A 21,203-nucleotide genomic window follows, 5' to 3' on the forward strand; every position below is an offset into this window, starting at 1 on the left:
GCTATAGTTAGATCAACCAGTACATCATCATGAATAGATCAACCAGTACATCACCATGACTAGATCAACCAGTACATCACCATGAATAGATCAACCAGTACATCACCATGACTAGATCAACCAGTACATCACCATGACTAGATCAACCAGTACATCACCATGAATAGATCAACCAGCACATCACCATGACTAGATCAACCAGTACATCACCATGACTAGATCGACTAGTACATCACCATGACTAGATCAACCAGTACATCATCATGAATAGATCAACCAGTACATCATCACGACTAGATCAACCAGTACATCACCATGACTAGATCAACCAGTACATCATCATGAATAGTCTAGCTATAGTTAGATCGACCAGTACATCACCATGAATAGTCTAACTATAGTTAGATCAACCAGTACATCATCATGAATAGATCAACCAGTACATCATCATGAATAGTCTAGCTATAGTTAGATCAACCAGTACATCATCATGAATAGATCAACCAGTACATCACCATGAATAGATCAACCAGTACATCATCATGAATAGATCAACCAGTACATCATCATGAATAGATCAACCAGTACATCATCATGAATAGTCTAGCTATAGTTAGATCAACCAGTACATCACCATGACTAGATCAACCAGTACATCATCATGAATAGTCTAGCTATAGTTAGATCAACCAGTACATCATCATGAATAGATCAACCAGTACATCATCATGAATAGTCTAGCTATAGTTAGATCAACCAGTACATCACCATTAATAGATCAACCAGTACATCATCATGAATAGTCTAACTATAGTTAGATCAACCAGTACATCATCATGAATAGATCAACCAGTACATCATCATGAATAGTCTAGCTATAGTTAGATCAACCAGTACATCACCATGAATAGATCAACCAGTACATCACCATGAATAGTCTAGCTATAGTTAGATCAACCAGTACATCACCATGAATAGATCAACCAGTACATCACCATGAATAGATCAACCAGTACATCATCATGAATAGTCTAACTATAATTAGATCAACCAGTACATCACCATGAATAGATCAACCAGTACATCACCATGACTAGATCAACCAGTACATCACCATGACTAGATCAACCAGTACATCACCATGACTAGATCGACCAGTACATCACCATGACTAGATTGACCAGTACATCACCATGACTAGATCAACCAGTACATCATCATGAATAGATCGACCAGTACATCATCATGAATAGTCTAGCTATAGTTAGATCAACCAGTACATCATCATGAATAGTCTAGCTATAGTTAGATCGACCAGTACATCATCATGAATAGATCAACCAGTACATCACCATGACTAGATCAACCAGTACATCATCATGAATAGTCTAACTATAGTTAGATCGACCAGTACATCACCATGAATAGATCAACCAGTACATCATTATGAATAGTCTAGCTATAGTTAGATCAACCAGTACATCACCATGAATAGATCAACCAGTACATCACCATGAATAGTCTAGCTATAGTTAGATCAACCAGTACATCACCATGAATAGATCAACCAGTACATCACCATGACTAGATTGACCAGTACATCACCATGACTAGATCAACCAGTACATCATCATGAATAGATCGACCAGTACATCATCATGAATAGTCTAGCTATAGTTAGATCAACCAGTACATCATCATGAATAGTCTAGCTATAGTTAGATCGACCAGTACATCATCATGAATAGATCAACCAGTACATCACCATGAATAGTCTAGCTATAGTTAGATCAACCAGTACATCACCATGAATAGTCTAGCTATAGTTAGATCAACCAGTACATCATCATGAATAGTCTAGCTATAGTTAGATCGACCAGTACATCATCATGAATAGATCAACCAGTACATCATCATGAATAGATCAACCAGTACATCATCATGAATAGATCGACCAGTACATCACCATGACTAGATCAACCAGTACATCACCATGAATAGTCTAGCTATAGTTAGATCATCCAGTACATCACCATGAATAGTCTAGCTATAGTTAGATCAACCAGTACATCACCATGAATAGATCAACCAGTACATCACCATGACTAGATCAACCAGTACATCACCATGACTAGATCAACCAGTACATCATCATGAATAGTCTAGCTATAGTTAGAACGACCAGTACATCATCATGAATAGTCTAACTATAGTTAGATCAACAGTACATCACCATGACTAGATCAACCAGTACATCACCATGAATAGATCAACCAGTACATCACCATGACTAGATCAACCAGTACATCACCATGACTAGATCAACCAGTACATCATCATGAATAGATCAACCAGTACATCATCATGAATAGTCTAACTATAATTAGATCAACCAGTACATCACCATGAATAGATCAACCAGTACATCACCATGACTAGATCAACCAGTACATCACCATGACTAGATCAACCAGTACATCACCATGACTAGATCAACCAGTACATCACCATGACTAGATCGACCAGTACATCACCATGACTAGATCAACCAGTACATCACCATGACTAGATCAACCAGTACATCATCATGAATAGATCAACCAGTACATCATCATGAATAGTCTAACTATAATTAGATCAACCAGTACATCACCATGAATAGATCAACCAGTACATCACCATGACTAGATCAACCAGTACATCACCATGACTAGATCAACCAGTACATCATCATGAATAGATCGACCAGTACATCATCATGAATAGTCTAGCTATAGTTAGATCAACCAGTACATCATCATGAATAGTCTAGCTATAGTTAGATCAACCAGTACATCATCATGAATAGATCAACCAGTACATCACCATGACTAGATCAACCAGTACATCACCATGAATAGATCAACCAGTACATCACCATGACTAGATCAACCAGTACATCACCATGACTAGATCAACCAGTACATCACCATGACTAGATCAACCAGTACATCATCATGAATAGTCTAGCTATAGTTAGATCAACCAGTACATCACCATGACTAGATCGACTAGTACATCACCATGACTAGATCAACCAGTACATCATCACGACTAGATCAACCAGTACATCACCATGACTAGATCAACCAGTACATCATCATGAATAGTCTAGCTATAGTTAGATCGACCAGTACATCACCATGAATAGTCTAACTATAGTTAGATCAACCAGTACATCATCATGAATAGATCAACCAGTACATCATCATGAATAGTCTAGCTATAGTTAGATCAACCAGTACATCATCATGAATAGATCAACCAGTACATCACCATGAATAGATCAACCAGTACATCATCATGAATAGATCAACCAGTACATCATCATGAATAGATCAACCAGTACATCATCATGAATAGTCTAGCTATAGTTAGATCAACCAGTACATCACCATGACTAGATCAACCAGTACATCATCATGAATAGTCTAGCTATAGTTAGATCAACCAGTACATCATCATGAATAGATCAACCAGTACATCATCATGAATAGTCTAGCTATAGTTAGATCAACCAGTACATCACCATGAATAGATCAACCAGTACATCATCATGAATAGTCTAACTATAGTTAGATCAACCAGTACATCATCATGAATAGATCAACCAGTACATCATCATGAATAGTCTAGCTATAGTTAGATCAACCAGTACATCACCATGAATAGATCAACCAGTACATCACCATGAATAGTCTAGCTATAGTTAGATCAACCAGTACATCACCATGAATAGATCAACCAGTACATCACCATGAATAGATCAACCAGTACATCATCATGAATAGTCTAACTATAATTAGATCAACCAGTACATCACCATGAATAGATCAACCAGTACATCACCATGACTAGATCAACCAGTACATCACCATGACTAGATCAACCAGTACATCACCATGAATAGTCTAGCTATAGTTAGATCAACCAGTACATCACCATGAATAGATCAACCAGTACATCACCATGACTAGATCAACCAGTACATCACCATGACTAGATCAACCAGTACATCACCATGACTAGATCGACCAGTACATCACCATGACTAGATTGACCAGTACATCACCATGACTAGATCAACCAGTACATCATCATGAATAGATCGACCAGTACATCATCATGAATAGTCTAGCTATAGTTAGATCAACCAGTACATCATCATGAATAGTCTAGCTATAGTTAGATCGACCAGTACATCATCATGAATAGATCAACCAGTACATCACCATGACTAGATCAACCAGTACATCATCATGAATAGTCTAACTATAGTTAGATCGACCAGTACATCACCATGAATAGATCAACCAGTACATCATCATGAATAGTCTAGCTATAGTTAGATCAACCAGTACATCACCATGAATAGATCAACCAGTACATCACCATGAATAGTCTAGCTATAGTTAGATCAACCAGTACATCACCATGAATAGATCAACCAGTACATCACCATGACTAGATTGACCAGTACATCACCATGACTAGATCAACCAGTACATCATCATGAATAGATCGACCAGTACATCATCATGAATAGTCTAGCTATAGTTAGATCAACCAGTACATCATCATGAATAGTCTAGCTATAGTTAGATCGACCAGTACATCATCATGAATAGATCAACCAGTACATCACCATGACTAGATCAACCAGTACATCATCATGAATAGTCTAACTATAGTTAGATCGACCAGTACATCACCATGAATAGATCAACCAGTACATCATCATGAATAGTCTAGCTATAGTTAGATCAACCAGTACATCACCATGAATAGATCAACCAGTACATCACCATGAATAGTCTAGCTATAGTTAGATCAACCAGTACATCACCATGAATAGATCAACCAGTACATCTCCATGAATAGTCTAGCTATAGTTAGATCAACCAGTACATCATCATGAATAGTCTAGCTATAGTTAGATCAACCAGTACATCATCATGAATAGTCTAGCTATAGTTAGATCAACCAGTACATCACCATGAATAGTCTAGCTATAGTTAGATCAACCAGTACATCATCATGAATAGTCTAGCTATAGTTAGATCAACCAGTACAGCAGCTTTGGGCACCAGAATGTTCACCACACACCGTTCTGAGTAGTAGCCAGTCGTCCTCACTATGAGCCCTCTGCCTCAGCACTGTATTCCTCATCTGTATCTACCATTCCTCTCACGCTTCAGGTGACTCCTCAATTGATGTTTTCAAAAGACCAGGAACAGGCAGCCAGGGTGAAACTAAAAAGCTGGTACAGTGTCTAGATGCATCATTCAAACAAAAAACATTAGCCAGCTAGCTAGTGTCGTGGCTTTCATTAATCTGGTGACTGTTATGTATCGAATCAACTAACTAGGTTTAATTGTTTCTCGATTAAATGAGTCATGAAACAATTAACTATTTAAAATTTGGGGCACCACGGAAGAAGTTGTTTACCGAGTTGCCATCTCCTGAATTAAACTCTAGATGATATATAAGATATATATCGATAACATTCATCTAATTAATCATTATCTTAATCATTAATCATTACCTTAATCATTAATCATTACCTTAATCATTAATCATTACCTTAATCATTAATCATTACCTTAATCGTTACCTTAATCATTAATCGTTACCGTAATCATTCATCGTTACCTTAATCATTCATCGTTACCTTAATCATAAATCGTTACCTTAATCATTAATCATTACCTTAATCATTAATCATTACCTTAATCATTAATCATTACCTTAATCATTAATCATTACCGGGGTGGCTGGTAGCCTAGTGGTTAGAGCATTGGACTAGTAACCGAAAGGTTGCAAGATCTAATCCCCAAGCTGACAAGGTAAAAATCTGTCGTTCTGCCCCTGAACAAGGCAGTTAACCCACTGTTCCTAGGCCGTCATTGAAAATAAGAATTTGTTCTTATCTGACTTGCCTAGTTAAATAAAGGTAAAAAAAATAAATAAAAAATCATTACCTGATATCAGTCTCATAATTCTGAACGTCGCATACTCCTTGCATCTGCACAAACCCCAGCCTTAACTGATCATTCCGTACCACACAAATTGATGTAATTATTTACTTACTAAATGATAACACAGGATACCCACACATACATAAAACACACGGTATAGGTTATTGATTAGAAACTTAATACGATGGAAACAGGACCCTAGCGGACTGACACAATACGACACTTGTTACATAAGATGGAGAGGTAAAGAGAGGGAGAGAGAGAGAGAGAGAGAGAGAACACCTGGATACATTTGGAAAGTACGCTCACAGTAATCACAATACTTTCCCCCTAACCACCGTCCGTTTGGGTAAGAAGTAATGAATGTATTTACGTGTTGAATGTTTTCCTTGATCGTGCATCTCTCTTGGACCCAGTCCTTCGTGGAAAGAGTTCCGCTTCTTGAAAAGGGTTCCGCTGGGCCTTAGTTCTTAAGTGTAAGGCTCTGATTGTCCACAAGAGGTCACAATGGCCTTCTTCTTTGTTGTCCGTGTTTACTTTCACTCATTCTGGAAGAGTGGTCCTGCGGAGCTAATCAGTGTCGATGATCCCCAGTGGGGTGATGAAAGCAGTGTAGCCAGTGATGGTTTGAAGAGAATAACCGGATAGTCCTACTTAAATTCACTTTCTTAGATACAATACTTAGAACAGCTACTTAGCCGTAACATTGACTGTTAGAGGCCACTTTGTCGTCTTCACCTCGTGTTGATTTTCAGGGTCGTAACTAATTGAGAAATAAGCTGCAGCTAGAGTCTTTCTGGTGTGGTATGTTAATTCTCAACTCAACCTTTATGCACTCTGGTATTAAGGGGGGTGTTTCCGTCATGCTGACGCGCTCTCGAGTTCCCTCGGGCGTGGCTACTTACTGGGCAAAGCATCATCATCTCGTTAGGAAACTAAAATCACATTCCTATCTTAACCTCTCTTGGGTATGTGGGACGTTAGCGTCCCACCTCTTCAACAGCCAGTGAAACTACTGGGCGCCAAATTCAAATACAGAAATACTCATTATAAAAATTCAGAAAACAAAACATATTTTACATAGGTTTAAAGATAAACTTCTTGTGAATCCAACCATGGTGTCAGATTTAAAAAATGCTTTACGGCGAAAGCATACCTTACGATTATTTGAGAACATTGCCCACTAGACAATTCATTACAAACAGTAACCAGCCAAGTAGTACAGAGTCAGAGTCAAAAATAGAGATAAAATGTATCCGTTACTTTTGATGATCTTCATGTGGTTGCACTCAGCAGAAATTAATTTACTCAATAAATGTTTATTTTGTTCGATAAAGTCTCTTTATATACAAAAACCTCCATTTTGTGCGCGCGTTTTCATCAGTAATCCACAGGCTCAAACGCAGTCAAAACAGGAAGACAAAAAATCTAAATTGTATCCGTAAAGTTCATAGAAACATGTCAAACAATGTTTATATTCAATCTTCAGGTTGTTTTTAGCCTAAATAATCGATAATATTTCAACCGGACAATAACGTAGTCAATTTAAAAGGTAAACAAGAATTGCTATCTCTCTGGTCGCACGCATGAAAAAGCTCTGCGACACTTTAGGGTCCAGTCATTCCGAACGCTCTTATTCCCTCATTTTTCAGAATACAACCCTGAAACTATTTCTAAAGACTGTTGACATCTAGTGGAAGGTATAGGAACTGCAATTTGAGTCCTAAGTCAATGGATACTGTAATGGCATTGAATAGAAAACCACAAAAAAAAGACTTCCTGAATGGATTTTTCTCAGGTTTTCACATGCCAAATCAGTTCTGTTATACTCACAGACACTATTTTAACACTTTTGGAAACTTTAGAGCGTTTTCTATCTAAATCTACCAGTTATATGCATATCATATCTTCTGGGCCAGAGAAACAGGCACTTTAATTTGGGCATGTATGTCATCCAAAATTCCGAATGCTGCCCCCTACCCTAGTGAAGTTAACACAAATATTCTCTTCATCCCTGGTATTTCCTATACAACGTAAAAGATGGAAACCTGACATAGAGTGTGAAAACTCTTCATGTTACAATATTTTTGTTATATCATTTTTATACCATTTTTAATGACGTCGCAAAATAAACATTAATTTCCCATATTCCATCTCTCATCATACGTCTTCATTCGGATGTTAAAAAATATTGTGTTCACTGTTGGACGTTAGAGTTTTTGGGCGGCAAAACATCTGCGTAACAGAAAGATTCCAATCTCAATGCTAAAAGGGTAGAGAGAGAAAGTTTCCCTCCGTCCTAGAGATTTATAATTAACGATCGGGCGCGAGGTGTCATGAAACCCCCACATTTAATCCCTCCTCCCCTCTGCGGGTGAGACGGTCTGATGGGCGTTGGTCCATTGTAACTCGATCTTTGGATCATCACAGGAGAGTCGTGACACTTGCTAGACAGTGTTCCCCTGTCAGTCAACCTGTAAATCCATGGCTCAAAAAAACAACAGATACCACCAATAAAAACTCTATGTTATCAAAAAACAACAGATACATGCAACAAAAACTCTACGTTATCAAAAAACAACAGATACAACCAATAAAAACTCTACGTTATCAAAAAACAACAGATACCACCAATAAAAACTCTATGTTATCAAAAAACAACAGATACCACCAATAAAAACTCTACGTTATCAAAAAACAACAGATACCACCAATAAAAACTCTATGTTATCAAAAAACAACAGATACCACCAATAAAAACTCTACGTTATCAAAAAACAACAGATACAACCAATAAAAACTCTATGTTATTAAAAAACAACAGATACAACCAATAAAAACTCTATGTTATCAAAAAACAACAGATACATGCAACAAAAACTCTACGTTATCAAAAAAACAACAGAGCTGATTTCAAAAACAACAATTACAAACAACTTGAATATGTACTTAGGCTGCTAATAGGGCTTCTAGGGCGCCATGGCAACTCATAGGACTCTGGTCAAAATGTGTGCACTACATAGGGAATAGGGTGCAGTTTGGGACCTATCCATAGATATGGAACCTACTTCACACTACAGACTTTATGTTGAAATACAACCTCCGTAAAGAGAGAGGGGGGGAGAGAGAAGGAGAGAGAGATAAGGGGGGGAAGAGAGAGAAGGGGAAGGGGGAAGAGCGAGGGAGAGAGAGAGAAGGAGAGAGAGATAAGGGGGGGAAGAGAGAGAAGGGGAAGGGGGAAGAGCGAGAGGGTGAAGGGGGTAAGAGGGAGAGAGAGAAGGAGAGAGAGATACGGGGGGGAGAGAGAGAAGGGGAAGGGGGAAGAGTGAGAGGGTGTAGGGGGGAAGAGGGAGAGAAAGGAGAGAGAGATAGGGGGGGGGAGAAGGGGAAGGGGAAGAGAGAGAGGGTGTAGGGGGGAAGAGGGAGAGAGAGAAGGAGAGAGAGATAGGGGGGGAGAAGGGGAAGGGGAAGAGAGAGAGGGTGTAGGGGGGAAGAGGGAGAGAGAGAAGGAGAGAGAGATAAGGGGGGGGAGAAGGGGAAGGGGGAAGAGAGAGAGGGTGTAGGGGGAAGAGGGAGAGAGAGAAGGAGAGAGAGATAAGGGGGGGGAGACGGGGAAGGGTGAATGGGGAGAGAGAGAGGGTGTAGGGGGAAGAGGAAGAGAGAGAAGGAGAGAGAGATAAGAGGGGGGGGAAAGAGAGAGATACGGGGGGGAAGAGAGAGAAGGAGAGAGAGATACGGGGGGGAAGAGAGAGAAGGAGAGAGAGATACGGGGGGGAAGAGAGAGAAGGAGAGAGAGATACGGGGGGGAAGAGAGAGAAGGAGAGAGAGATAAGGGGGGGGAGACGGGGAAGGGGGGAAGGGAAGGGATGATGGGGAGAGAGGAGGTATATAGTTCTAGAATGATTCATGATTATTCTAGTGTGTCTGTGTTGTCGGTGTGTTTCCCTGTTAGCTGGTGTTGTTTGTTTAACTCTGTAATCTGTAGTGGGCTGTTACTCTGATCTAACAGAGAGAGTATTGTTTAACTCTGTAATCTGCAGTGGGCTGTTACTCTGATCTAACAGAGAGAGTATTGTTTAACTCTGTAATCTGCAGTGGGCTGTTACTCTGATCTAACAGAGAGAGTATTGTTTAACCCTGTAATCTGTAGTGGGCTGTTACTTTACTCTGATCAAACAGAGAGAGTATTGTTTAACCCTGTAATCTGTAGTGGGCTGTTACTTTACTCTGATCAAACAGAGAGAGTATTGTTTAACTCTGTAATCTGTAGTGGGCTGTTACTTTACTCTGATCAAACAGAGAGAGTATTGTTTAACTCTGTAATCTGTAGTGGGCTGTTACTTTACTCTGATCAAACAGAGAGAGTATTGTTTAACTCTGTAATCTGTAGTGAGCTGTTACTCTGATCTAACAGAGAGAGTATTGTTTAACTCTGTAATCTGCAGTGGGCTGTTACTCTGATCTAACAGAGAGAGTATTGTTTAACTCTGTAATCTGCAGTGGGCTGTTACTCTGATCTAACAGAGAGAGTATTGTTTAACTCTGTAATCTGCAGTGGGCTGTTACTCTGATCAAACAGAGAGAGTATTGTTTAACTCTGTAATCTGCAGTGGGCTGTTACTTTACTCTGATCAAACGGAGGGTAGAACTCTCTGACAGAAACAGGCACAGAAACAAAGTATATGGTATTTTCTGTGTTTTATTGTTGAACATTGTCGTGTCGATATCAAACACCGTTGTTTATATAATAAGATGTTTCTCCCCTGTCCATTTCTCCTCACTTCACTCCTCTCTCCTTTCTCCTCTCTCCTCTTCTCTCTATCTCCTCTCTCTCTCTCCTCTCTCCTCTCTTCACTCCTCTCTTATCTCCTCTCCTCTCTCTCTCTCTCTCTCTCTCTCTCTCTCTCTCTCTCTCTCTCTCTCTCTCTCCTCTCTTCACTCCTCTCTCCTTTCTCCTCACTTCACTCCTCTCCTCTCTCCTCTTCTCTCTCTCCTCTCTCTTTTCTCTCTCTGTCTTTTCTGTCTCTCCTCCTTCAGTCATTGCATACAGCAGATTGTAGAGAGTGTTCATCACTGCCATGTCAATGGTATCGTTCACAGGGACCTGAAGGTTTGTATGGTCAGACCATTACCATCATCATCAATATAATCTTCACCAACATCACCATCATCACCACCATCACCACCTTCATCACCACCATCACCATCACCACCTTCACCACCATCATCACCATCATTACCATCATCACCATCACCACCTTCATCACCACCACCACCAACATCACCACCACCACCAACATCACCATCATTACCATCATCATCACCATCATCACCACCATCATCACCATCACCACCTTCATCACCACCACCACCAACATCACCACCACCACCAACATCACCATCATTACCACCAACATCACCACCACCACCAACATCACCACCACCACCAACATCACCATCATTACCATCATCATCACCATCATCACCACCAACATCACCACCACCACCATCATCACCACCATCATCATCATCACCACCACCACCATCATCACCACCATTACCATCATCATCACCATCACCACCACCACCAACATCACCACCACCACCAACATCACCATCATTACCATCATCATCACCACCACCACCACCATCATCATCATTACCATCATCACCACCATCATCACCATCACCATCATTACCATCATCATCACCACCATCATCACCATCACCATCATTACCATCACCACCACCACCATCACCACCACCATCACCATCACCATCACCACCATCATCATCACCACCATCATCACCATCACCATCATTACCACCATCATCACCACCACCATCACCACCACCATCACCACCACCATCATCATCATCACCATCACCATCATTACCATCACCACCACCACCATCACCACCACCATCACCATCACCATCACCACCATCATCATCACCACCATCATCACCATCACCATCATTACCACCATCATCACCACCACCACCACCATCATCATCATTACCATCATCACCACCATCATCACCACCATCACCCCATGTTTTACATTGTACATCTGAAGGTGTCTGTGTGTGTGTCTGTGTGTGTGTGTGTCTGTGTGTTTGTGTGTGCGTTTCTTTGTCTGTGTGTGTGTGTCTGTATGTATTTATACCACAGTGTGTTGTTGTGTTAGTGTGTCCCTGTTCAACCGTTGTCTCTTTGTCTCTCTCTGTGTGTGTGTCTGTGTGTGTCTGTAGGATCAAGTTGCCCTTAGACACTGATATAAACTCAGTTTAGTCCTAGTGGTTGCCACTAGATGGCCAAGCTGCAAACTCTAAATTGGCTATAGCTTAAAATTGTATGAAAATATACTGTTTATTGTAGTTATTTCGTCTTAATTTAACGTTAGGGGTAGGCATAAGGTTAGCAGTGTTAAGTTTAATCAGATTTTAAGAAGATAAATTGTAGACATAGACAGGGGGGGGGGGGTCTGACTTTGCAGCTTGGCCAGATAGTGACAACCTTGCGTGAGGCTAAAGCTGATTGTACATCTGTGTCTACGGCCAACGGTTACCCCGGAGCGTCTTCTTACCTCTAACCCATTTGACTCCGCCCCCCTCCAGCCTGAGAACCTCCTATTGGCCAGTAAGCTGAAGGGGGCGGCGGTTAAGCTAGCTGACTTTGGGCTCGCCATCGAGGTGGAGGGAGACCAACAGGCATGGTTCGGTGAGTACAGTGGACTGACTTCTCTCTTATGGGTCAAAAACATGTGTTTTTTTCACACTACTGAGCTGAACCAAGCCAGCTGTATTACTGAGCTGAACCAAGCCCAGCTGTATTACTGACCTGAACCAAGCCCAGCTGTATTACTGAACTGAACCAAGCCCAGCTGTATTACTGAGCTGAACCAAGCCCAGCTGTATTACTGAACCAAGCCCAGCTGTATTACTGAACCAAGCCCAGCTGTATTAGTGAACTGAACCAAGCCCAGCTGTATTACTGAACCAATCCCAGCTGTATTACTGAGCTGAACCAAGCCCAGCTGTATTACTGAGCTGAACCAAGCCCAGCTGTATTACTGAGCTGAAACAAGCCCAGCTGTATTACTGAGCTGAACCAAGCCCAGCTGTATTACTGAGCTGAACCAAGCCTAGCTGTATTACTGAGCTGAACCAAGCCCAGCTGTATTACTGAGCTGAGCTGAAGCCCAGCTGTATTAATGAGCTGAGCTGAAGCCCAGCTGTATTACTGACCTGAACCAAGCCCAGCTGTATTACTGACCTGAACCAAGCCCAGCTGTATTACTGAGCTGAACCAAGCCCAGGTGTATTACTGACCTGAACCAAGCCCAGCTGTATTACTGAGCTGAACCAAGCTCAGCTGTATTACTGAGCTGAACCAAGCCCAGCTGTATTACTGAGCTGAACCAAGCCCAGCTGTATTACTGAACCAAGCCCAGCTGTATTACTGAACCGAACCAAGCCCAGCTGTATTACTGAGCTGAACCAAGCCCAGCTGTATTACTGAGCTGAACCAAGCCCAGCTGTATTACTGAGCTGAACCAAGCCCAGCTGTATTACTGAGCTGAATCAATTCTAGCTGTATTACTGAGCTGAACCAAGCCCAGCTGTATTACTGAGCTGAACCAAGTCCAGCTGTATTTACTGAGCTGAACCAAGCCCAGCTGTATTACTGAACCAAGCCCAGCTGTATTAGTGAACTGAACCAAGCCCAGCTGTATTACTGAACCAATCCCAGCTGTATTACTGAGCTGAACCAAGCCCAGCTGTATTACTGAGCTGAACCAAGCCCAGCTGTACTACTGAGCTGAACCAAGCCTAGCTGTATTACCGACCTGAACCAAGCCCAGCTGTATTACTGAGCTGAACCAAGCCCAGCTGTATTACTGAGCTGAAAAAAGCCCAGCTGTATTACTGAACCAAGCCCAGCTGTATTACTGAGCTGAACCAAGCCCAGCTGTATTACTGAGCTGAACCAAGCCCAGCTGTATTACTGAGCTGAACCAAGCCCAGCTGTATTACTGAGCTGAACCAAGCCCAGCTGTGTTACTGAGCTGAACCAAGCCCAGCTGTATTACTGAGCTGAACCAAGCCCAGCTGTATTACTAAACCAAGCCCAGCTGTATTACTGAGCTGAACCAAGCCCAGCTGTATTACTGAACCAAGCCCAGCTGTATTACTGAGCTGAACCAAGCCCAGCTGTATTACTGAGCTGAACCAAGCCCAGCTGTATTACTGAGCTGAACCAAGCCTAGCTGTATTACTGAGCCAAGCCCAGCTGTATTACTGAGGTGAACCAAGCCCAGCTGTATTACTGAACTGAACCAAGCCCAGCTGTATTACTGAGCTGAACCAAGCCCAGCTGTATTACTGAGCTGAACCAAGCCCAGCTGTATTACTGAACCAAGCCCAGATGTATTACTGAGCTGAACCAAGCCCAGCTGTATTACTGAGCTGAACCAAGCCCAGCTGTATTACTGAACTGAACCAAGCCCAGCTGTATTACTGAACTGAACCAAGCCCAGCTGTATTACTGAACTGAACCAAGCCCAGCTGTATTACTGAACCAAGCCCAGCTGTATTACTGAACCAAGCCCAGCTGTATTACTGAACCAAGCCCAGCTGTATTACTGAGCTGAACCAAGCCCAGCTGTATTACTGAGCTGAACCAAGCCCAGCTGTATTACTGAGCTGAACCAAGCCCAGCTGTATTACTGAGCTGAACCAAGCCCAGCTGTATTACTGAGCTGAACCAAGCCCAGCTGTATTACTGAACAGAACCAAGCCCAGCTGTATTACTGAGCTGAACCAAGCCCAGCTGTATTACTGAGCTGAACCAAGCCCAGCTGTATTACTGAGCTGAACCAAGCCCAGCTGTATTACTGAACCAAGCCCAGCTGTATTACCGAGCTGAACCAAGCCCAGCTGTACTACTGAGCTGAACCAAGCCCAGATATATTACCGAGCTGAACCAAGCCCAGCTGTATTACCGAGCTGAACCAAGCCCAGCTGTATTACTGAGCTAAACCAAGCCCAGCTGTATTACTGAGCTGAACCAAGCCCAGCTGTATTACTGAGCTGAACCAAGCCCAGCTGTATTACTGAACTGAACCAAGCCCAGCTGTATTACTGAGCTGAACCAAGCCCAGCTGTATTACTGAGCTGAACCAAGCCCAGCTGTATTACTGAGCTGAACCAAGCCCAGCTGTATTACTGAACTGAACCAAGCCCAGCTGTATTACTGAACCAAGCCCAGCTGTATTACTGAACTGAACCAAGCCCAGCTGTATTACTGAGCTGAACCAAACCCAGCTGTATTACTGAGCTGAACCAAGCCCAGCTGTATTACTGAGCTGAAACAAGCCCAGCTGTATTACTGAACTGAACCAAGCCCAGCTGTATTACTGAACCAAGCCCAGCTGTATTACTGAAATGAACCAAGCTGAGCTGTATTACTGAGCTGAACCAAACCCAGCTGTATTACTGAGCTGAACCAAGCCCAGCTGTATTACTGAGCTGAACCAAGCCCAGCTGTATTACTGAACTGAACCAAGCCCAGCTGTATTACTGAACCAAGCCCAGCTGTATTACTGACCTGAACCAAGCCCAGCTGTATTACTGACCTGAACCAAGCCCAGCTGTATTACTGAGCTGAACCAAACCCAGCTGTATTACTGAGCTGAACCAAGCCCAGCTGTATTACTGAGCTGAACCAAGCCCAGCTGTATTACTGAACTGAAACAAGCCCAGCTGTATTACTGAACCAAGCCCAGCTGTATTACTGAACTGAACCAAGCCCAGCTGTATTACTGAACTGAACCAAGCTGAGCTGTATTACTGAGCTGAACCAAGCCCAGCTGTATTACTGACCTGAACCAAGCCCAGCTGTATTACTGAGCTGAACCAAGCCCAGCTGTATTACTGAACTGAACCAAGCCCAGCTGTATTACTGAGCTGAACCAAGCCCAGCTGTATTGCTGAATTGCTGCACCTGTATTGCTTAACCAAGCCCAGCTGTATTACTGAACTGAACCAAGCCCAGCTGTATTTCTGAATTGCTGCACCTGTATTGCTGAACCAAGCCCAGCTGTATTACTGAACTGAACCAAGCCCAGCTGTATTGCTGAACTAAACCAAGCCCAGCTGTATTACTGAGCTGAACCAAGCCCAGCTGTATTACTGAGCTGAACCAAGCCCAGCTGTATTACTGAGCTGAACCAAGCCCAGCTGTATTACCGAGCTGAACCAAGCCCAGCTGTATTACTGAACAGAACCAATCCCAGCTGTATTACTGAACTGAACCAAACCCAGCTGTATTACTGAACTAAACCAAGCCCAGCTGTATTACTGAACCAAGCCCAGCTGTATTACCGAACTAAACCAAGCCCAGCTGTATTACTAAACCAAGCCCAGCTGTATTACTGAACCAAACCCAGCTGTATTACTGAACTGAACCAAGCCCAGCTGTATTACTGAACTGAACCAATCCCAGCTGTATTACTGAGCTGAACCAAGCCCAGCTGTATTACTGAGCTGAACCAAGCCCAGCTGTATTACTGAGCTGAACCAAGCCCAGCTGTATTACTGAGCTGAACCAAACCCAGCTGTATTACTGAACTAAACCAAGCCCAGCTGTATTACTGAGCTGAACCAAACCCAGCTGTATTACTGAACTAAACCAAGCCCAGCTGTATTACTGAGCTGAACCAAACCCAGCTGTATTACTGAGCTGAACCAAACCCAGCTGTATTACTGAGCTGAACCAAGCCCAGCTGTATTACTGAACTAAACCAAACCCAGCTGTATTACTGAGCTGAACCAAACCCAGCTGTATTACTGAACTAAACCAAGCCCAGCTGTATTACTGAGCTGAACCAAGCCCAGCTGTATTACTGAGCTGAACCAAGCCCAGCTGTATTACTGAGCTGAACCAAGCCCAGCTGTATTACTGAGCTGAACCAAGCCCAGCTGTATTACTGAGCTGAACCAAGCCCAGCTGTACTACTGAGCTGAACCAAGCCCAGCTGTATTACTGAACAGAACCAAGCCCAGCTGTATTACTGAACAGAACCAATCCCAGCTGTATTACTGAGCTGAACCAAGCCCAGCTGTATTACTGAGCTGAACCAAACCCAGCTGTATTACTGAACTGAACCAAGCCCAGCTGTATTACTGAGCTGAACCAAGCCCAGCTGTATTACTGAACTGAACCAAGCCCAGCTGTATTACTGAACTGAACCAAGCCCAGCTGTATTACTGAACCAAGCCCAGCTGTATTACTGAGCTGATCCAAGCCCAGCTGTATTACTGAACCAAGCCCAGCTGTATTACTGAACCAAGCCCAGCTGTATTACTGAGCTGAACCAAGCCCAGCTGTATTACTGAGCTGAACCAAGCCCAGCTGTATTACTGAGCTGAACCAAGCCCAGCTGTATTACTGAGCTGAACCAAGACCAGCTGTATTACTGAACTGAACCAAGCCCAGCTGTATTACTGAACCAAGCCCAGCTGTATTACTGAGCTGAACCAAGCCCATCTGTATTACTGAACCAAGCCCAGCTGTATTACTGAACCAAGGCCAGCTGTATTACTGAGCTGAACCAAGCCCAGCTGTATTACTGAGCTGAACCAAGCCCAGCTGTATTACTGAACTGAACCAAGCCCAGCTATATTACTGAGCTGAACCAAGCCCAGCTGTACTACCGATCTGAACCAAGCCCAGCTGTATTACTGAGCTGAACCAAGTCCAGCTGTATTACTGAGCTGAACCAAGCCCAGCTGTATTACTGAACTGAACCAAGCCCAGCTGTATTACTGAACTGAACCAATCCCAGCTGTATTACTGAGCTGAACCAAGCCCAGCTGTATTACTGAGCTGAACCAAGCCCAGCTGTATTACTGAGCTGAACCAAGCCCAGCTGTATTACTGAGCTGAACCAAGCCCAGCTGTATTACTGAGCTGAACCAAGCCCAGCTGTATTACTGAACAGAACCAATCCCAGCTGTATTACTGAGCCAAGCCCAGCTGTATGACTGATCTGAACCAAGCCCAGCTGTATTACTGAGCTGAACCAAGCCCAGCTGTATTACTGAGCTGAACCAAGCCCAGCTGTATTACTGAGCTGAACCAAGCCCAGCTGTATTACTGAGCTGAACCAAGCCCAGCTGTATTACTGAGCTGAACCAAGCCCAGCTGTATTACCGAGCTGAACCAAGCCCAGCTGTATTACTGAACAGAACCAATCCCAGCTGTATTACTGAACTGAACCAAGCCCAGCTGTATTACTGAACTGAACCAAACCCAGCTGTATTACTGAACTAAACCAAGCCCAGCTGTATTACTGAACCAAGCCCAGCTGTATTACCGAACTAAACCAAGCCCAGCTGTATTACTAAACCAAGCCCAGCTGTATTACTGAACCAAACCCAGCTGTATTACTGAACTGAACCAAGCCCAGCTGTATTACTGAACTGAACCAATCCCAGCTGTATTACTGAACTGAACCAATCCCAGCTGTATTACTGAGCTGAACCAATCCCAGCTGTATTACTGAGCTGAACCAAGCCCAGCTGTATTACTGAACCAATCCCAGCTGTATTACTGAGCTGAACCAATCCCAGCTGTATTACTGAGCTGAACCAAGCCCAGCTGTATTACTGAACCAAGCCCAGCTGTACTCGGCTGGCCTCATTACACATCCGCTGTGGTTTCTGGTACTGTGATGGAAAGACTAATGGGAACATGAATAATGCAAGGCAGCACAGTGCGGATCGGGTCGGGTCTGGACACTAGTGTGAGTATTAGAGGACATACAGACCTGGCCCAGAATTGACCCCTAACCTGTTACCAGTTTTAAATTGTCCGGGCGGCAGGTAGCCTAACGGTTAAAAATAAAGGTCACTGGTTCGAATACCCGAGCTGACTAGGTGAAAATCTGTTGATTTGCTCTTGAACAATTAACCCTAATTTGTCCTGTAAGTCACTCTGGATAAGACTTACTAAAATGTACAAATGTACTGATTGATCGATTTAATCAATCAATGACTCACATGTAATCAATTAATTATTTGCTGAAACAATTACTCAAATCAATCAATCAAACCATTGATACACTCATCCGTGTATTCTCCCTCCCCCTCCCTATCCTTCTCTCCTCCCTCCCTCCCTCTCCCTATCCCTCCCACCTCCCTCTCTCTCCCTCCCTCCCTCCCTCCCTCTCCCTATCCCTCCCACCTCCCTCCCACCTCCCTCTCTCCTCCCTCCCTCCCTCCCTCCCTCCCTCCCTCCCTCCCTCCCTCCCTCCCTCCCTCCCTCCCTCCCTCCCTCCCTCCCTCTCCCTATCCCTCCCACCTCCCTCTCTCCTCCCTCCCTCCCTCCCTCCCTCCCTCCCTCCCTCCCTCCCTCCCTCCCTCCCTATCCCTCCCACCTCCCTCTCTCCTCCCTCCCTCCCTCCCTCCCTCCCTCCCTCCCTCCCTCCCTCCCTCCCTCCCTCCATCCATCCATCTCCCTATCCCTCCCTCCCTCCCTCCCTCTCCCTATCCCTGCCTCCCTCCCTCCCTCCTCCCCTACAGGTTTTGCTGGTACTCCAGGCTACCTGTCTCCAGAGGTCCTGAGAAAAGACCCATATGGGAAGCCTGTGGACTTGTGGGCCTGTGGTAAACAAACAACCTTTAATCTCTAACCTTTGACCTTTACCCTGGATCTAAACTAAATAACATACTTCTATGTGATTTTTCCCAAATCATTGCTGAAAGTTGGCTCAATTCCATTCCAATTCAGGAAGTGAAATTTCAAAAAGGGGTCAGTTTGGGGTCAAGACTGTGTTGTTTTGATCTGTGGGTGATGATATGCGTGTATGTCTTCCTGCCAGGGGTGATCCTGTACATCCTATTGGTCGGTTACCCTCCCTTCTGGGACGAGGACCAGCACAGACTGTACCAGCAGATCAAGGCTGGAGCCTACGATGTGAGAACTACCAACCTCTATCTCTCTCTCTGTCTGACTTTCTCCTCTCTACGATGGGAGAACTACCAACCTCTATCTCTCTGTTTCTGTTTATCTTTTGTGCTCTCTCTCTCTCACTCTGTCTGTCTCTCTGTCCCTCTCTGTCCCTCTCTGCCCCTCTCTCTCTCTCTCTCTCTCTCTCTCTCTCTCTCTCTCTCTCTCTCTCTCTCTGTCTCTCCCTCTTCCTCCTCTCTCTCTCTCTCTCTCTCTCTGTGTCTCTCTCTCTCTCTCTCTCTCTCTCTCTGTGTCTCTCTCTCTCTCTCTCTCTCTCTCTCTCTCTCTCTCTCTCTCTCTCTGTCTCTCCCCCTTCCTCCTCTCTCTCTCTCTCTCTCTCTCTCTCTCTCTCTCTCTCTCTCTCTCTCTCTCTCTCTCTCTCTCTCTCTCTCTCTCTCTCTCTCTCTCTCTCTCTCTTTTCACTGGTGTTGGAAAATAATGAATAGACAGAATGGTGGAATGTATTGATTGATTGATGGACTGACTGATTGTGTGTGTCCATAGTTCCCGTCTCCAGAGTGGGACACGGTGACTCCTGATGCCAAAGACCTGATCAATAAGATGTTGACCATCAACCCCGGCAAACGCATCACCACCGCAGAGGCCCTCAAACACCCATGGATCTGTGTATGCACACACAGAGAAACACACACACACACACACACACACACACACACACACAGAGAAACACACACACACACACAGTCCTTCCACTGATCTCTTCTCCTTTTAAACACCATTTGGACAAAGATTCAAACGTTTAAAAAACAGACTGAGGAGCTAGTTCAAAAGATAAGATTTAAAGTGGATCTTGCCTGTCCTAAACAGCAGGAAGTAGATCTTGCCTGTCCAGAAAACAGCAGGAAGTAGATCTTGCCTGTCCAGAAAACAGCAGGAAGTAGATCTTGCCTGTCCTAAACAGCAGGAAGTAGATCTTGCCTGTCCTAAACAGCAGGAAGTAGATCTTGCCTGTCCTAAACAGCAGGAAGTAGATATTGCCTGTCCTAAACAGCAGGAAGTAGATCTTGCCTGTCCTAAACAGCAGGAAGTAGATATTGCCTGTCCTAAACAGCAGGAAGTAGATATTGCCTGTCCTAAACAGCAGGAAGTAGATCTTGCCTGTCCTAAACAGCAGGAAGTAGATATTGCCTGTCCTAAACAGCAGGAAG

The 21,203-nt window shown here is 43.6% G+C and overlaps 1 protein-coding gene across 5 annotated transcripts in view; it reads left to right on the forward strand.

Moving 5' to 3' along the window:
• The window catches only part of LOC129841985 (calcium/calmodulin-dependent protein kinase type II delta chain-like), an 80,085-nt gene that overhangs the window by 30,179 nt on the left and 28,703 nt on the right, over positions 1-21,203 (forward strand). For all 5 annotated transcript variants that reach the window (XM_055910358.1, XM_055910357.1, XM_055910359.1 and 2 more), the window contains exons 6-10: positions 11,055-11,127; positions 12,639-12,741; positions 19,608-19,691; positions 19,907-20,001; positions 20,539-20,661. In XM_055910358.1, the coding sequence (XP_055766333.1) occupies positions 11,055-11,127; positions 12,639-12,741; positions 19,608-19,691; positions 19,907-20,001; positions 20,539-20,661 (478 nt within the window). The remainder of the gene's footprint in view (positions 1-11,054; positions 11,128-12,638; positions 12,742-19,607; positions 19,692-19,906; positions 20,002-20,538; positions 20,662-21,203) is intronic.

Source organism: Salvelinus fontinalis, unplaced genomic scaffold, assembly GCF_029448725.1.
Source record: "Salvelinus fontinalis isolate EN_2023a unplaced genomic scaffold, ASM2944872v1 scaffold_0005, whole genome shotgun sequence".
NCBI lineage: Eukaryota > Metazoa > Chordata > Actinopteri > Salmoniformes > Salmonidae > Salvelinus > Salvelinus fontinalis.